Source organism: Lactuca saligna, chromosome 8 (assembly GCF_052625555.1).
Source record: "Lactuca saligna cultivar CGN05327 chromosome 8, ASM5262555v1, whole genome shotgun sequence".
NCBI classification, from domain to species: domain Eukaryota; kingdom Viridiplantae; phylum Streptophyta; class Magnoliopsida; order Asterales; family Asteraceae; genus Lactuca; species Lactuca saligna.
The window spans coordinates 159,025,954-159,041,634 of record NC_136424.1 but is presented as its reverse complement, the minus strand read 5'-3'; the positions used below and the strand labels follow the sequence as shown (position 1 = coordinate 159,041,634).

General features: G+C 35.4%; 1 protein-coding gene across 1 annotated transcript; it reads right to left on the bottom strand.

The window, feature by feature from the left end:
* Window positions 1–7,557: 7,557 nt before the first annotated feature.
* LOC145011642 (nudix hydrolase 17, mitochondrial-like) lies at window positions 7,558–9,229 on the bottom strand. Its single transcript, XM_078970379.1, has 4 exons — window positions 8,965–9,229; window positions 8,325–8,526; window positions 7,993–8,121; window positions 7,558–7,907 (listed from the first exon to the last, which is right to left on the bottom strand). The coding sequence occupies exons 1-4, from the start codon at window positions 9,048–9,050 to the stop codon at window positions 7,803–7,805; spliced, it is 522 nt and encodes a 173-aa protein (XP_078826505.1). The 5' UTR covers window positions 9,051–9,229; the 3' UTR covers window positions 7,558–7,802.
* Window positions 9,230–15,681: the final 6,452 nt, after the last annotated feature.

The following is a 15,681-nucleotide window of genomic DNA, read 5'->3' as shown; positions in this document are numbered from 1 at the left end:
TATTATAAGTTATAATATATTAATATAAAGTCATGATATTTAATTAGTTTTAATCTTGAATTAATTATGAATTAATTTAGTGATTAAAAGGAAGACTAATTTAATTATGGGCTATTACATTTATATGGTGTGGGCTAATACTCATTTGTTAATGGGCTAAGCTTATATGGAAGTCCATGAATGATCCATGGAGCTTTAACCCATAGATCCTTGGAAGAGGAAAAGACATGGGATATTAAGGTTTCACTCTAACAATCACACTATATAAACAAGCTTATGTTGCATGAAAAACCACCCTAGTGTGTGTGTGTGTGTAATAGTGGTCGCCGAATTCTAAGAGTTAGTATACTCTCTCATATATTTTCCAAGTTTGTGGTGATTTGTGATTTCCACTTGAGGCATTCACATTATTGGTGCTTGGCTCTCAAACTCCAAGGAATCAACAATCAACAAAAGGTATGTAATTCATCAGTGTTCTTTTATGTTTAAAAGTACCCCATGCCATGCTAGATAGGTTATAAACCTTGGAAAATAATATTTTGCATGTACCTTAGACAAACATAGATCCAAGGTTTATTAGGGTTGCATGTACACTTAGGAAGTGTTAGAATGCTCAAAACCCAACAAGAGGCCCATAGATCGAGATTCTCAATCCATCCGAGGTCCACCAATATGTATTTGGACTTGAAAAGGGATTATTGGTGGCCATGTATGAAGAGAGACGTGGCATGGTAGTCGAGAGTTGCTTGACCTATCGTCAGGTCAAGGTAAAGCACCAGCGTCCCCATGGCCAGTTGCAACCTTTGGAGATTCCCCTGTGGAAGTGGGAATAGATATCCATGGATTTTATTACCAAGTTTTCGAGCACTTCTCGAGGTTTCGATGTGATATGGGTAATTGTAGATCGGTTGACGACGAGTGATCACTTCCTGGCTATAAGCGAGGGCTCTCCTACAGAGAAACTAGTCGACGTCTATGTTCGAGAGGTGGTGGCAAGACATGGGGTGCCAACATCGATAGTGTCAGATCGTGAAGTGCATGTTACTTCCAGGTTCTGGAAGAATTTTCATGAGGAGTTAGGTACCCGACTGCATTTCAGCACCGCATACCACCCATAGACAGACGGACATAGTGAGCAGATGATTCAGATGCTCGAGCACATGTTGCATGCATATTTTATGGATTTTGGTAGGAGTTGGGACAACTACCTACCATTGGCTAAGTTTTCGTACAACAGGAAACCATCACTCCAGTATCGGTATGCCTCCCTTTGAGCTTTTGTATGGGAGGAGATGCCAGACTTCCATCTGTTAGGGAGAGGTAGGGCAGAGAGTGATGGGAAGCACTTAGATGGTGCTCAAGACGATAGAGCAAATCCAGCAGGTTAGACAGAGATTATTGACGACCCAGAGTTGTTAGAAGAGTTATGCAGACCGGAGACGTTCCAGGCTAGAGTTTCAGGTTGGTGATTTTGTCCTCCTGAAAGTGTCTCCATGAAAAGCGGTGATCCGATTCAGGAAGCGGGGCAAGCTGGGCCCTAGATACATTGGTCCTTTTAGAGTGATTGCTCGAGTGGGTAAGGTAGTTTATTGGTTAGAGTTGCCTTCAGAGTTAAGCCAGATCCATAACACCTTCCACGTATTCCAACCGAGGAAGTGTGTAGCCGAAAAGACAGCAATGGTACCGTAAGAGAACATTCAGGTTGATGATAGCCTGAACTACATTGAGAAGCCAATTGTGATTTTGGATAAAAAGGTGAACGCATTGAGAAATAAGGAGGTGTCCTTGATGAAAGATTAGTGGCAACATCGGAGGGGATCCGAATGGACTTGGGAGCTAAAGTCTGAGATGCGTGAGCAGTACCCAGGTTTGTTTCCGGAGAATAACTTCGAGGGTGAAGTCTGATTTTAGTAAGGGAGAATTGTAACATCCCGACTCCTAAGTATAAATATAAAATGTTTTTAATCATTTTAATAGGGAAACTCAACGATTTGGAGGTCACAACTCGTCGAGTAGAGATTTAGATAGACGTGTGAATTTTAGAATCAACTCGACGAGTTGGAGGACCCCAGCTCGATGAGTAGGAGCTGAATGTGAAAACCTTATTTTTCATGGTTTGTACCCTATTTAAAGGAATTTAAGCCCTTCATTCCGCCTCCCTCGTCACCTTAGCACCCTGAGAGGAACCCTAAACAAATCTGTTCTCATCTATAAGAGAGAGAGATAGAGAGAGAGAGAGACTAAGAGAGTGTATATTCGTGCATTCTTTGAAGGATATTGAGGAACAAAAGTCTTGGAATGAGAAAGACTCTGTGGATCTGGCATTCTTTAAGTGTTATCAGCCAATTGGAGGTAAAAAGGCACTATCTTGATCACTTGATTGTTAGATCTCTCCATTACGGAGTTTATGGCCATTTTAGCTTTTCCTTTGGGTCCTTATTGGCTTTGAGCTTATCCTAAAGCTGAGACTTCAGATCTGGACACTACTAGGTCCCTTAGGCCTAATGATTCAAGATTTATCAAGCTTTGGCCACCTCTGTGCCTTAAACCCTTGCGGAGCTTGGTTTTTTCCATATTTAATCCTAGATTCCATGCATGGACGTGAAGCTTGCAGCTTTACGTGACACTTCATCCTTAAAAGGCTAGATCTAGATTTTGGGACCTTAGTGTTGCTTAAAAACGTTTGAATGGGAGAATGGCTTTAGGGAACTCGATGAGTTGGTGAGCCAACTCGACGAGTTGGTTAGGGTTTTCCCCGTTATTCTAGACATTATAAAAACTCGACGAGTTGGTGAGACAACTCGGCGAGTTGAGTTGGATTTTCCCGAGTTTTTTAAGAACAGAAGGAACTCGACAAGTCGCATAGATGCACTCGCCGAGTTGGGTCAACATGGACTGTTGACTTGAGCGTTGACTTCCGTGACTTTTAGGGTTTGGTCAAGATGTGGACGTTGGAGACCATGGAGGGGTAAAATGATCTTTCACCCTTTTCGAGAGTTAGTAAAGGAGTTAGCTTAACGTCCTTGGAGTTGTTGTTATAAAGTGTTAATTAGAGATGATTATGATATGTAGGCGGAGTTTAGACGATCGTTGAGTACGAGACCTACTTGCTTACTTACGAAGTGAGTATTTTCACTATACTTACCTGAGTGGTAATATTGTGTGACTGGAGGGTCTTATCTGAGTTATTAATCGGAGGGTAATATCTAAGTTATTGACCGGAGGGTTTTATGTGCTTATACTGAGTTATGTGATATTATGCATTTTGTCTTTGTGATTTATGTTGTATATTATTTTGTGCTTTATTAAGTTAGGACCGAAGGGTCCAAACCGAGTTGTGAGACTGGAGGGTCTTCACTGAGATACCGAACTGGAGGGTCCAACCCGAGTTTGAGACCGGAGGGTCCTCACTGAGACACATGACTGGAGGGTCCTTATCGAGTATAGCCATAAGAGCCTAATTATTTGTGTGTGGTATGTTGGGGAACTCACTAAGCTTCGTGCTTACAGTGTTGTGTGAAATGTATTTTAGGTACCTCTCAGGATAGTGGGAAGGCGATGGCATGATTGTATACACCAGCTAGAGATTATGTTTTGAGGATTCTGGGATACTGTCAAACATTTTACTGTCTTGTGTTTTGAACAAATTATAAACTTGGGTTTGAGAAATGTAAAACTGTGTTTTGTATGGTTTTAAAAATGAAAATTTTATTTGAGAATTTTAGAGTGTTACACTATGTCCAATAAGTCACTCAAAGCTCAAAAACTCATGCATGTATGGATAATAGTGCTCAAGCTCTCATTTTTACGGCTAAACAACCCTAAAATCGACTAGAAATGACACTTCAATGGTTTGGAGTATCTCTTACTGATACACACCATGGTTGTGGGGACAAAAGCATGATAACTTAAAGCAAATCTAAATCTATCATAAAAGCTCATCAAGGTGGAGACTTTATACCTCCTAGAGATGGATGAGGGAAAGGAACTTCTGGATCCAAAGTTGATTCAAGCTCCCAAGCAACTCCACCACCTTTTTCTTACTTCAAAATGCACACAAAACACTCTCAATCACAAAAATAAACCAAAAAAGGAATTAGGGTTTCAAAGCGAATGTTTGAGAGGATGGAGACTGGTGAAGGAGAGGCCACAAGGTTATAAGAGCCTTTAAATAGGCCTCAAAACCCAAAAATTAGGGTTTTGGTTACGGGTCACTGCCCGCTGTGTATCTACGTAGGGCGTAAATCATTAAGTCCCCAATGATAGATTCCCTCCTATGTGATGCGTAAGAGGCTACCCTACCCCCCATGTAGGAGAAAACTTAGAAAATTAAAGGTTTTAAATGAAGAAGGAAATTTACCTGAGATAACCGACTGTTACACAAAGAAACTTGTTAAAAAAGAAACCTATTGTTCCAAGATTCAACATGAGATACAGAGGCTTACAATCGAACCAAGTACAAAAAGAAACATGTTATCAGAAGCATTCAATGAAAGGAAGGCGGAGGTCATCAGTGGAAGGGTGGTGGAGGTCACCGATAGAAGTGGAAGCACCGTTGGGAGTAGAAGAAAGAATAAGAGAGTGATTGTTGGGTGGGTTAGCATTCATACGAAAAGAAGAAATAAGGAAGGAGGTTGGTCGATAGAGTGTATGGGTTTGTGACGGTACAAAAGAAAAACAAAGGAGTACTCAACACATTTGTTGTTCATTTGGACCTTTGATAAGATCAACATTGATTTCCCTATGCTAAAGATCATCGCACCCTCGTTTTCTTCTGGAACGGAGTACTGAGACGATTTGGTTTCTACTAAAATGATGATCTCGCCAAGACTCATCGAAAAAACTAACGGGATCATTGGGTTTCCGAGCGCGCGCGCGAGAGAGAGAGAGAGAGAGAGAGAGAGAGAGATGTGGCCCGTTTCTTTTTAATATATATTAAATATTAAAAAATTCTTAAAAATAAGAAAGAATGGTATAATAGTTATTTTATTTTATTTTATTTATTTATTTATTTTTTTTGGTTTAGATGGAGACCAAAACCACAAACAAACTTGATGAAAATGCAAATCATATGATCCATTTTTAGTTTTGTCTACAATATATTTTGCACTAATTACCATACAAAAAGATGATGGTTTTCAAACTTTTGATACTTGACTGTATTGTTATTTTGGTTTAAATTAATCCGTATACCATATTGAATATACACCAATAATATACAGGTATATAGTAACAGAGTCAAAGAGAGGCCAGCAGATTTGGTCTCTCCACCTTGCTTTCAAAATTTATCAATCGGGAAGTATTACAACTTACTGTATATACGTTTGCATGAACCGTAAACAAAATGCACATATCTTTGATATTTGTTGTAACTGGAATTATTCACGTCAACCATAGTTATCTTTCAAAAGGATTTTAGTAGTATGATGCATGCATTCAAGAATTCGATGGAGTTATATTTTATAAAACCAAGTCAAGAGTATATACAAACCACAGATTTATTCTAGGCCAAAATGACCGTTTCAACCCTTATTTAATTTGTGGCCGACCATCTCGAACCAAGTATTTCTAGAACTCTTGTAACGTTTATTTCACGTGATTTGATAAAAACAAAATTAAAAGAGACAAAAATCTTTGAATTTTTGGAAACTAAGATATGGGCTTTAGATGATCTCGATTTTGAGCCACACTTGGCAAGTGGTTGTCCGTGTGTTTGGTTAAACGAGAGCTTAGTCATACATCATTACTGAAGTCATGTATGTTAGAAGTTCAAACATCTTTTCTTGGATTTGCCATACATCTTAACAGGATGGAGTAGGTGTTGCCGGTGTCATATTTTTCTTTTTACGTAGTGGCACAAATATAGGAAAAACAAAAAATTCGAAATTTTTTACACTAAAAAAAAAACAAACAGGAGTTACCGATGCCACTATGAGCACCATAGTGAAACCGTCCCTCCATACTAAAGTTGTGTTTTTTTAGCTATGTTTAGGGGTGTTTGATGGCCTTTTAAATTTTCAATTAGAAGATTGATTTATAACTTTTTAGATTTAGAACCATTGATTAGATTTTTAATTTTTATATGTTGATTGTTGAGTAGGTTCTAAATTTTTAAGAGAAATAGTTGTATCTGAATTTTTTTAAACAGAGCATGTTCCGATTTTTTTAATTTTTCAGTAATCTTTTTCCATCTTTCTTTTCTATTTCACAGACTACCTACTTTTCCATTCCCACTGTGACTTTTTAAAAATTCAAATCTTAAAATTTTAGATTTAGTCAAATAGTCTTTATTATATTATATACTAGTTTATAACCCGTGGAAACCACGGTTATAAAATTATTTAAACTTTTATAGTAAAACTTCAAAATTATTAATTAATTATTTTAAATAAATTATCAATTACGAGATATTTTTATTAGTTATGTGAAATTATAATCATTGATTCAAATAAATATATAAAATTAATTTTCAATATATATTAGACATTTTTTATTTGTAAATTAATTAAAAGAATAATATAAAATTTAAAATTTAAAATGGAGAATAAACACATTAACAAATAACATCACATTAATTAGGAGGTATAATAAATTTAAAATTGAGAACTAATAAATTGACAAGTGGCATCATATTAATTAAGAGATCTAATATAGTAACACATGACAAAATAACTACTCTTTTATTAATACAGAGATTAAATATTATTGGATTCTACAAAAGGTTAATGTGAAACTTTTCTTTTAAGAAGTAATGATATATATTGCGGTAATTAAGAGAGATTTAGAAATGTGTGGTTAGAAAGACGAAGCAAAACTTATTTAATTTATGATTTTATACTAGAATTATATCTGTTATCTACTTTTATATTAGTTGTAGGACTCATTTACTTATTTTAATACTGGTTGTAAGACCTCTTACGATAAAATTTCATTTAGCAAATTAAATGAAAGTGTGGCTATTGACAAAAAAACATTCATTTATTATATATATATATATATATATATATATATATATATATATATATATATATATACACACACTATTTGTGAGACTGATGTACTATAAAAGTTAATTTTTTTTAAAAAGTTACATATAAATGTTAAAATATTTGACAAGTTTGAATTTAAAAGAAAATAAGAAAATTAATTAATTATTATAATGGAAATGTTTTTTATCTTTTAAATTTAAAAAAAAAATAATTTAAATAAAAGAAAATAATGAGTTTTAATTTGGAAAATTTTGAAATTAAAATGTAAGTTCATTAATAAAATTAATATCAATTTATTACTATATTTATTACAATTATTATATTAAATATGAATTTAATAAAATATAAAAACTTATAAAATGATATATAGAAAAAAAAATCAAAATAACCACAAAATGATATTTTTACAAATTGAATGAAAATGTTATAAGGGACAAAAAAAAAACATTCATTTATTAAGATATGTAAATATATACATACTAAAGCATGACTTCATTAATTACAAAAATGCGATATTTAATTTTGCAGATTCGATTATGCCACGAACAATTTCAAATACAAGAAAAACTTGTAAAATCAAGAAAAAGAAAGTTTCATTGTATTGATCAAAATTGTACAAATCTAGAAACATTTAAAAGACGAGACTAAACTATCGACCACTTCCTAACCTGTCTCTAGAAGTATGAATTCCCAAAAGAAAACAAAATTATTGTTAATAATGATCCCTAAATAATCAATCTCTCTTCTATTTCCTTTTTGTTTCTTTGTCTTGTAATTTGTCAAATCTCTTCATATTTACATATCGCCGAATGTTTATAAATTGCTTGAAGGATTTGACTCTAGTCTTGTTACTAACAAATCCAATGCTTCTTTCATCCAAGAATATTGACAAACTTCTTTAGCTTTTGGTACACTCACCTGAAACAAGTAATCAAGACACATTAGTCTCTTGAAATCAACTATTATTTCTTTGTAAATGACCATTTTGCCCTTAAAAACTTACCCAAACTCTTTGGCGAATATCTTTCTCTGGCCAAAAATCAAGTTGCTCTTTCACAAGTAATGGAAACATGTGACCTTCATAATATCCATCGTTGCCTTTGCTCTTGAAGGACCATTTACCCAATTGACCCTATAAAATTCAAGAAAGATATGTTAACAAACTAAACTGTGTGAATGATGAAGAATAATAATAAAGTTGCCCGATTTGACTTTTTGCTTATTCTGAAATTGGGATTTTTTAGAAAGATTCTTTTTACGCGGAAAATTATCATGATTATGAAGAACAAAAAAAATGTCAAATTTGTGTTGCGAGAATGAAGAACGAGAACCCACCTCAACAGTTCCAAATACTCCAGCTTCTTCTAATGATTCTCTTAAAGCAGCTTCTTTGATTGATTCATCGGATTCCCAACCACCCTTTGGGAACAACATTCCTTTGCCTTTTCTTTGTGCGCTAATCACAAGAACTTCTAATGCATCTTCTAAGTTCTTTTCGGATCCCATGTTGCTACCTTTTAATCTGTAAGGTATGCATCTGTATATCAAATTGGAAAGACGATTAATTAGTAAACAAGCAAATTCTTGATAAAATTTTCATAAACTTAAACAAAATGTTATGATTTTCAGCATTTAGTATCCCCAAAAGTTCAATCATTGAAAAAAAATCGAAAATTCGAGGGGTTCCTTCAAATCTGAAGATCAAAGGGAAGGTAGAATGAAGAACCCTAATTTCAAATTTAATAAAGAACGAGTTTCGTTCAAATTGTTGCTATTTGATTGAATTGTTTTAACTTTCAACATCTGGGTGTTGGATGTTACCCTCTAATTTCACAGATTTGAAAAGTTAATTTTTTTTTTTAACGATTATCCCCAATTCAAAAAACTGGGAAAACGGAAGAAACGATTCCGAATTTGGGGAAAAACCCGAAACCCAATACGAAAAGATCGATCAAATTAAAGAACAAGAACTAACCCAACAACTTGGCGTTGGCCTTTATTGTAACGCTGCAACTGTCTACCGCTGCGAGAAACCATTGACACCAAATTTTTCAATTCCATTTCGATAATTATCTCTTCAAATTCAACACCCACGAATCAAATGAACAAAAGGCAGAAAAAGCAATAGAAGAGAAGATCAGAGAGTGATGAAGATATGAAAGATTGAGAGGCGGATGAAGTTGTATATATAGATGGAGGGAAGGAAAGGAGGAAGTAGTAGATAAAGCAGTGTTGTTGGTGGTGAAATGAGATGGATGCACGGTTGATATACGGAGGATGAGAGAGACATCGCAGCGTTTTTTTGCATGTGGGTCAGCCGGGGGGGGGGGGGGGGGGGGGTGGATGGGATCATACGCAAATAAAAAGCGCGGATGCGGGCGTAGTGAATGCGTGTTACGTGGCACGTGTGGGGTTCTGCGTCGGCTCATCCAAGAGTCCAAGTCGACTCTGTAAAAACAAATTAATTATATTCTTATAATATTAATAAATATATGCATTATTAAGCACACATTTACGTTGTCCCTATCTTATCCATATTTACAACAAAGTATCCAAAAGCATGAATTACATATTCACATGACATATCACAACCTTGCTAAGATATTTAGTTTAGTATTGTAGTCGCAAAGGGACTTGCATAGCAAGGTCATAAAGATTTACAAAAGTTATGATGATGTGCTTGAACAAAATAAATCAAAAGATTTTCATTGCATTAGTCAACACTTTGATAGAAGCTATAACGGCCTCTTGCCTTTTGTTCTTGAACTTTTATTGAAATTTATAAGTAATTCAATAAGTTAACACTTTATGGTTAACCAACTTACTTCCATAGTAGCAAATAAGTGTCCCAAAGAGGTATTTTTATTTTTTATGTATCATTTGGTTTCCATTTAAACCTATAAAATAATAACTCACTATAGATCTTTTGAACATAGCTTCCCATAGACAAAACTACACAAATGGTCCCTGTGATTTGCTGAAAATTGCTACTTTTGTTTAAAAAGTTTTGGACTAACATCACAGGTCCAAAGTTTTCATTTTGTTGCGAGTTCGGTTCAATTTACTTTAAACTTTTTTCTAATGACGATTTTACACTTCTTTTTTGTTTTTTCAGTTTTTTTATTTATTTAAATATTTCAATGATTAAAAGAAAATACTTCCTCTCTCTCTCTCTATCTCTCTCTCTTTCTCTCTCTCTCTCTCTCTCTCTCTCTCTCTCTCTCTGTAACAGCCCGGAATTTCCAGGTATTTATTATTAGTGTATTTTTGGAGAATTGTGAGTGGACTCGGTGAGTTGGAGCTCAAACTCGCCGAGTAGGATCGCGATTTTGAATGCGGGTTCGCATCTGGACTCGGCGAGTCCATGCTGTTTAATGAAACCCTAATTTTCAGGGTTTAAGACCTATTTAAAGGGGCTTATGGCCGTCATTTGCGGCCACCAACCCCTAAAGAGAAACCATAAAGAGATTTGAGTGTTTTGGGAGAGAAAAGAGGCCATTATTGACCTTTGAAGCTTGGTTTGGCAAGGCAAAGGAGATTCTAGCTAAGAGAAGGCAAGGGAAGTGGACATTCTTCGATTTTGGAGCTCAGAGCATCATCTTGGAGGTATATCTTGGCTTCCTTTTTCGTTTTTATGATGAACATGGGGGTTTAGGGTTTCTTGACCCCTTTGTTGGTTAGATTTGATGTCCATTTCATCCCTATTCATGATAAGGCTTGAGATGAGATCCATAGAGGTCCAGAAGAGCTGTATTCCTTAAGCTTTATGAGGGTTCATGAGAGTATTGGCCTAGAGTTATGAGATATGGGGCTAAAACATCATTTATGAGCAAATAGTTGTTGTTTGAACCCCAAGGTTTGGACTTTACATGATTATCATGCTTGGGGAGGCCAGATCTATGAATGTATGGAACAGATCTGACCTCAGGAGTGAGTTTGAGTTGATGCATGGCATGGACTCGCCGAGTCTGAAGAACAGGCTCGGCGAGTAGCATGAAGATTGCCCAGCACCACTCAGCGAGTGGTCTTGCCGAGTTAAGGGATTGACTCAGTGAGTCAGGGAGAGTCAGAGTGGGTTGACATGTGGAGTGAGTCAAGCTGGAACTCGCCGAGAGTGGGTTGACATGTGGAGTGAGTCAAGCTGGAACTCGCCGAGTTGTTCTTGAGACTCGGCGAGTTGAGTCGTGGAGGCCCCACAACTCATACCAGGTGGAACTTGTCGAGCTAGGAGAATACTCGTCATGTCAAGTGAGGATCCCAGGGAAATCAGTGTATGCGCATAGACTCGCCGAGTCGCTATAGTGCACTCGCCGAGTCTAGTCAAAGTTGACCGTTGACCATTGACCAGTGTTGACCTATGTTGACTTGTTAAGGGATAGTCAACCTTAGTTGTGAAGTGTTATTTAGAGACGTATTATGTTATAGGAGGATTATAGATCGGGAGATCGAGCACGAGTGATTTCAGGGACTTACGAGTTACCGAGATACGCGAGGTGAGTCTTCTCACTATACTTTACCTTGAGTAGGTAACTAGAGTTATGTGATATAGTGCTTGTATGCTATATATGTGTTATGTGTTGCGCTGCATTATTCTTTGTGATTTATGTTGTGCATGTTTACAGAGTTAGAACCTGAGGGTTCATAGAGTTTGGGTGCACGGACCCACAGAGTTATAGCCTCGAGTTGATAATATGTGTTGTATGTGGTATTTTGGGGAACTCACTAAGATTTCTACTTACAGTGTTTGGTGTTATTTGTTTCATGTACTAGTGACGACCGTGGGAAGGTGCCAGCTTGATCAGTACACACGCATGGGATTTTATGATTTTGAGATCTTAGGATATTTGTATTACTTGGATTGAGTTTCAAACTTGGTTGTTTTATGAATATTAAGTGAATTATGTTTTATAAAAAAAATTGAAAATTTTGTTTTGAAATCTACGGTGTTACACACACACACACACACACACACACACTCTCTCTCTCTCTCTATCTCTCTCGCTCGCTCTCTCTCTCTCTCTCTCTCTCTCTCTCTCTCTCTCTCTCTCTCTCGCGCGCGCGCGCGTTCCAGACTCGATTTCCCCATCATCATCTTCTTCTTTATCATTAGCTCATAACGTAACCATCATGAGCCACTATCACCACCGATCTCTAGATTCTTACTCCACAGGTCAATTCTGCAAACAACATCTACAAACAAGATCTGGTTCAAGGTGGAAAAACCAAACGTTCAAATGGTGGAGAAATTGAGCATGTCAACTAGTTCAAGGTTAGATTTACGAACGAAGGTTGAGATTTACGAACCCATAAATTCGAATTTTACTTCACATTTTGCAAATCACTAGTATTGATTTCTCGATTCCAATCGTGTGCAGATGAATTTTCATTTTTGCAACTTGTTTTACAGTTTGTCAACACCGATTTAGAAGATGCTTAGTGTAAGATCTGGATGAGTTGGGCAAGAAAACTGACCGATTTGACATTTAAACTTGGTGATCCACCATTTTTTTTTCTTGATTCGAATGTCGATAAGGTTAGAAACGACAAATCCGGTGAAGATTCGAGTTTCAAATCATTGGTTCAGAAATGACAAACCCTAGACATTCTTCACCATCAACAACATAAATGGAATCTTCCATTCCTGGGATAATTTTTTGGGTGTGCGATGGAGAGGGGTGAACTCATGAATAAACCCATATTTTGTGTAAGGTTTTTGATTTTGGGATGATTTTTAGGTGTAGATGAAGTAGAAAAAAATTCAGGTGGAGATAGAGGTAGCAGATGGTGGTGGCAACAGTTTGTGGTGGTGATAGACATTGGTGGTGGCGGATGGTAGTCTAACGATGGTGGTTCTTCTTTTCAATTGATTTAACCTCTCGACTATGTGTAAAAAAAATCCTAGCACTGTCTACTCACTTCTAGAACTTTTTGATAGGAAAATATTATGGTTCTTCTTTTCATGGCTTATAAAATACTAAGTAAAAATGCAACCAAGTGTAATCATACTCTATGAATAATATCAAAATATTTATAAGTGTTCGGGATAATATCAATTCTTTTTTAGGACTATGTACTAAGTATTTAATTTCATTTTTCAGTAATGTGACTTTATGCTAAGGTTAAATTTTAGACTTGCAAACTTCATCATATCCATTCACAAGTACATAGCTTTAATATTTCACTTCCTACATACATTTCACATATACGTACATCCCTCCACATGCATACTTCAATTAGTCATAACATTTCCCACTATAGAATCACACTTTGCATTTCTTTCCTCTTTTGCATTGTCTTATCATTTTTACATATATTAATCAATAAATAGTATAGGTTTAAGTATCATACTATATCCCATTTTGAACTCCTTTTCTTAAGTATGTTTTCCTTAAGGCATCATACTTTAAGATTTGGATCTAAATTCATGTTTTCAATTTAATAACCATCCTCACTCTAACTGATATTGTAAGATAATTTAACATCTAGAATACTTCCAAACATAACATTTCATCATTCTCTTATCGTTAGTAAAATATGGGTGTTACAAAATACCCATCTCAAAAATATTATTATTATGTCCCATTTTAAACCCTCTTTCCTAAGTATGTTTTTATTAAGGCATCATACTTTAAGATTTGACTCTAACATCATGTTTTAGATTTAATAATCATCCCTACTTTAATTGATATTGTACGTTAATTTATCATTTAGCATACTTCCAAACATAACATTTCATCATTTTCTTATTGTTAGTAAAATAGGGGTGTTACAAAATACCCATCTTAAAAATATTATTATGTCCATCGAATCAGTTATGCAAAAGAACTGGGGATATTTTAATTTGAAACCTAGCTCTAAATCCTATGTCACGTCACCTGCTCTATGATGATGCCATTATATTTTCACCATGGCTACATCCTTGTTTCTTAGCTTTTTCACCTTTCTTTCTAGTAGGCTCTCGAGCTCTTCCATATGTTTCAACTTTTCATCAACTTGAATATTTGAACATAATATTTTTGGAATTTCTTTTAGAAGACTCTTGTAAAGATAGGAAACATATAAAAAATTATGTATTTTTTCTAATTCTTCAAGTAATTCTAACTTTTACACCACTGCTCCTACTTTTTTCAAGATTTTAAATGATCCAATAAATTTAGGAATATAATTTCTTCTTTTCCTAAAAAAAAAATAACATCCTTCAACAGGCTACTTTCACTATTATCATGTCTCCCCCTCATAACCCCGATAAATTCCTTTTATATTTACATATTATTCTAGTCTATTTTGTGAAGCATGCAAATGTTGTCGATTTTTTTTATCATATTCTCGATTTCTTGTAGTTGTTTGATGCCTACAGAAGGTCTTTCACCAACTTTCATCCAACACATGGAAGTTATACATGGTTTTACCTACAATGCTTCAAAGGTTTCCATATTAATGTTAGAATGATAGTTATTATCACATGCAAATTCTACTAGCATTATGTGCATTCAGCTTCCTCTAATAATCCACACTCTAAGCATATATTGAAGAGTTTGAGTGGTACTTCATTTTACCAATCTATTTGAGGATGATATACAATGTTAATGTAACAATTGAATTGGATATGTTTCCTTTTAGCCGTTTTTATTTAAATATTGCAATACGGTTAGTAAGTGGGGCGTACCATTGGGTACGCTTAGTATACTAGCTGAGAAGCTAGTACGCTTAGCGTACTAAGGGGGAGGTTTGATCGCAGAGTCGATCCTCGTACGTTGGGCTTACGAGGGTATAATGAAACCCTAATATTAGGGTGTTTCACTCTATATAACCTCCTTAAGTCTCTAGGGCTGGCCTCTTTACCATCCTTCATACCTCCTAAACCCTAAATTTCAACCCTAAGCCATCATTTTCTGTCTTTGAGCTCTTGAGAAGAAAGTCCGTGCTTATTTGCTCATTTTGAAGGGATAGAAGACGCTTGAAGGTTCATTGCTTAGTGTGAAGCTTAGAGATTGTTGGGCTTATTAATGTGTTGTGTCAATTGTATATGTTATTATAGTCTCATTTACAGCGGTTTGGGCCTATCCATAAGTGTTTTTACTTTCTAGGGTTATACTATTTAATGTGCATGCATGTAACAATTAGGGTTATCGATTGTATCGCCCTACTTAGATTTTACAGAGAAGTTCATGTTGAACTCTTCTAAAGCTATTCAATATAAGTATTCAACACTATTTGATCTTTATTTTTCTTTTTATTTATTCACATCATTTATAGAATCTATCGATCCAAGTAATTATTGTTTTCTACAATTGTAGAAAACAATAATTACTTAGATCAATATATTTATATAAACGATGTGAATAAATAACAAGAATAATGAAGATCAAATAGTGTCGAGTGCTTGTATTGGATAGCTTTAGAAGAGTTCAATGTGAACCTCTCTATAAAAGCTAGGTAAGATGATATAATTGATAACCCTAATTGTTACATGCATGCACATTAAATAGTCTAACCCCAGAATATTAAAACACGGATGGACATGCCCAAATCGGTGTAAATGCCAAACAATCTCCCCCTTCATGTCAAATTGTGAAGGATATTGTTCATTGTTGTTGCCTCATGTGAACCTTGAATAATTTCGGAATTAAACCTAGAAGAGTGTTTCTGACAATGATGTTCCACTTGATCATATCTGAGAAGCACTTCTGAT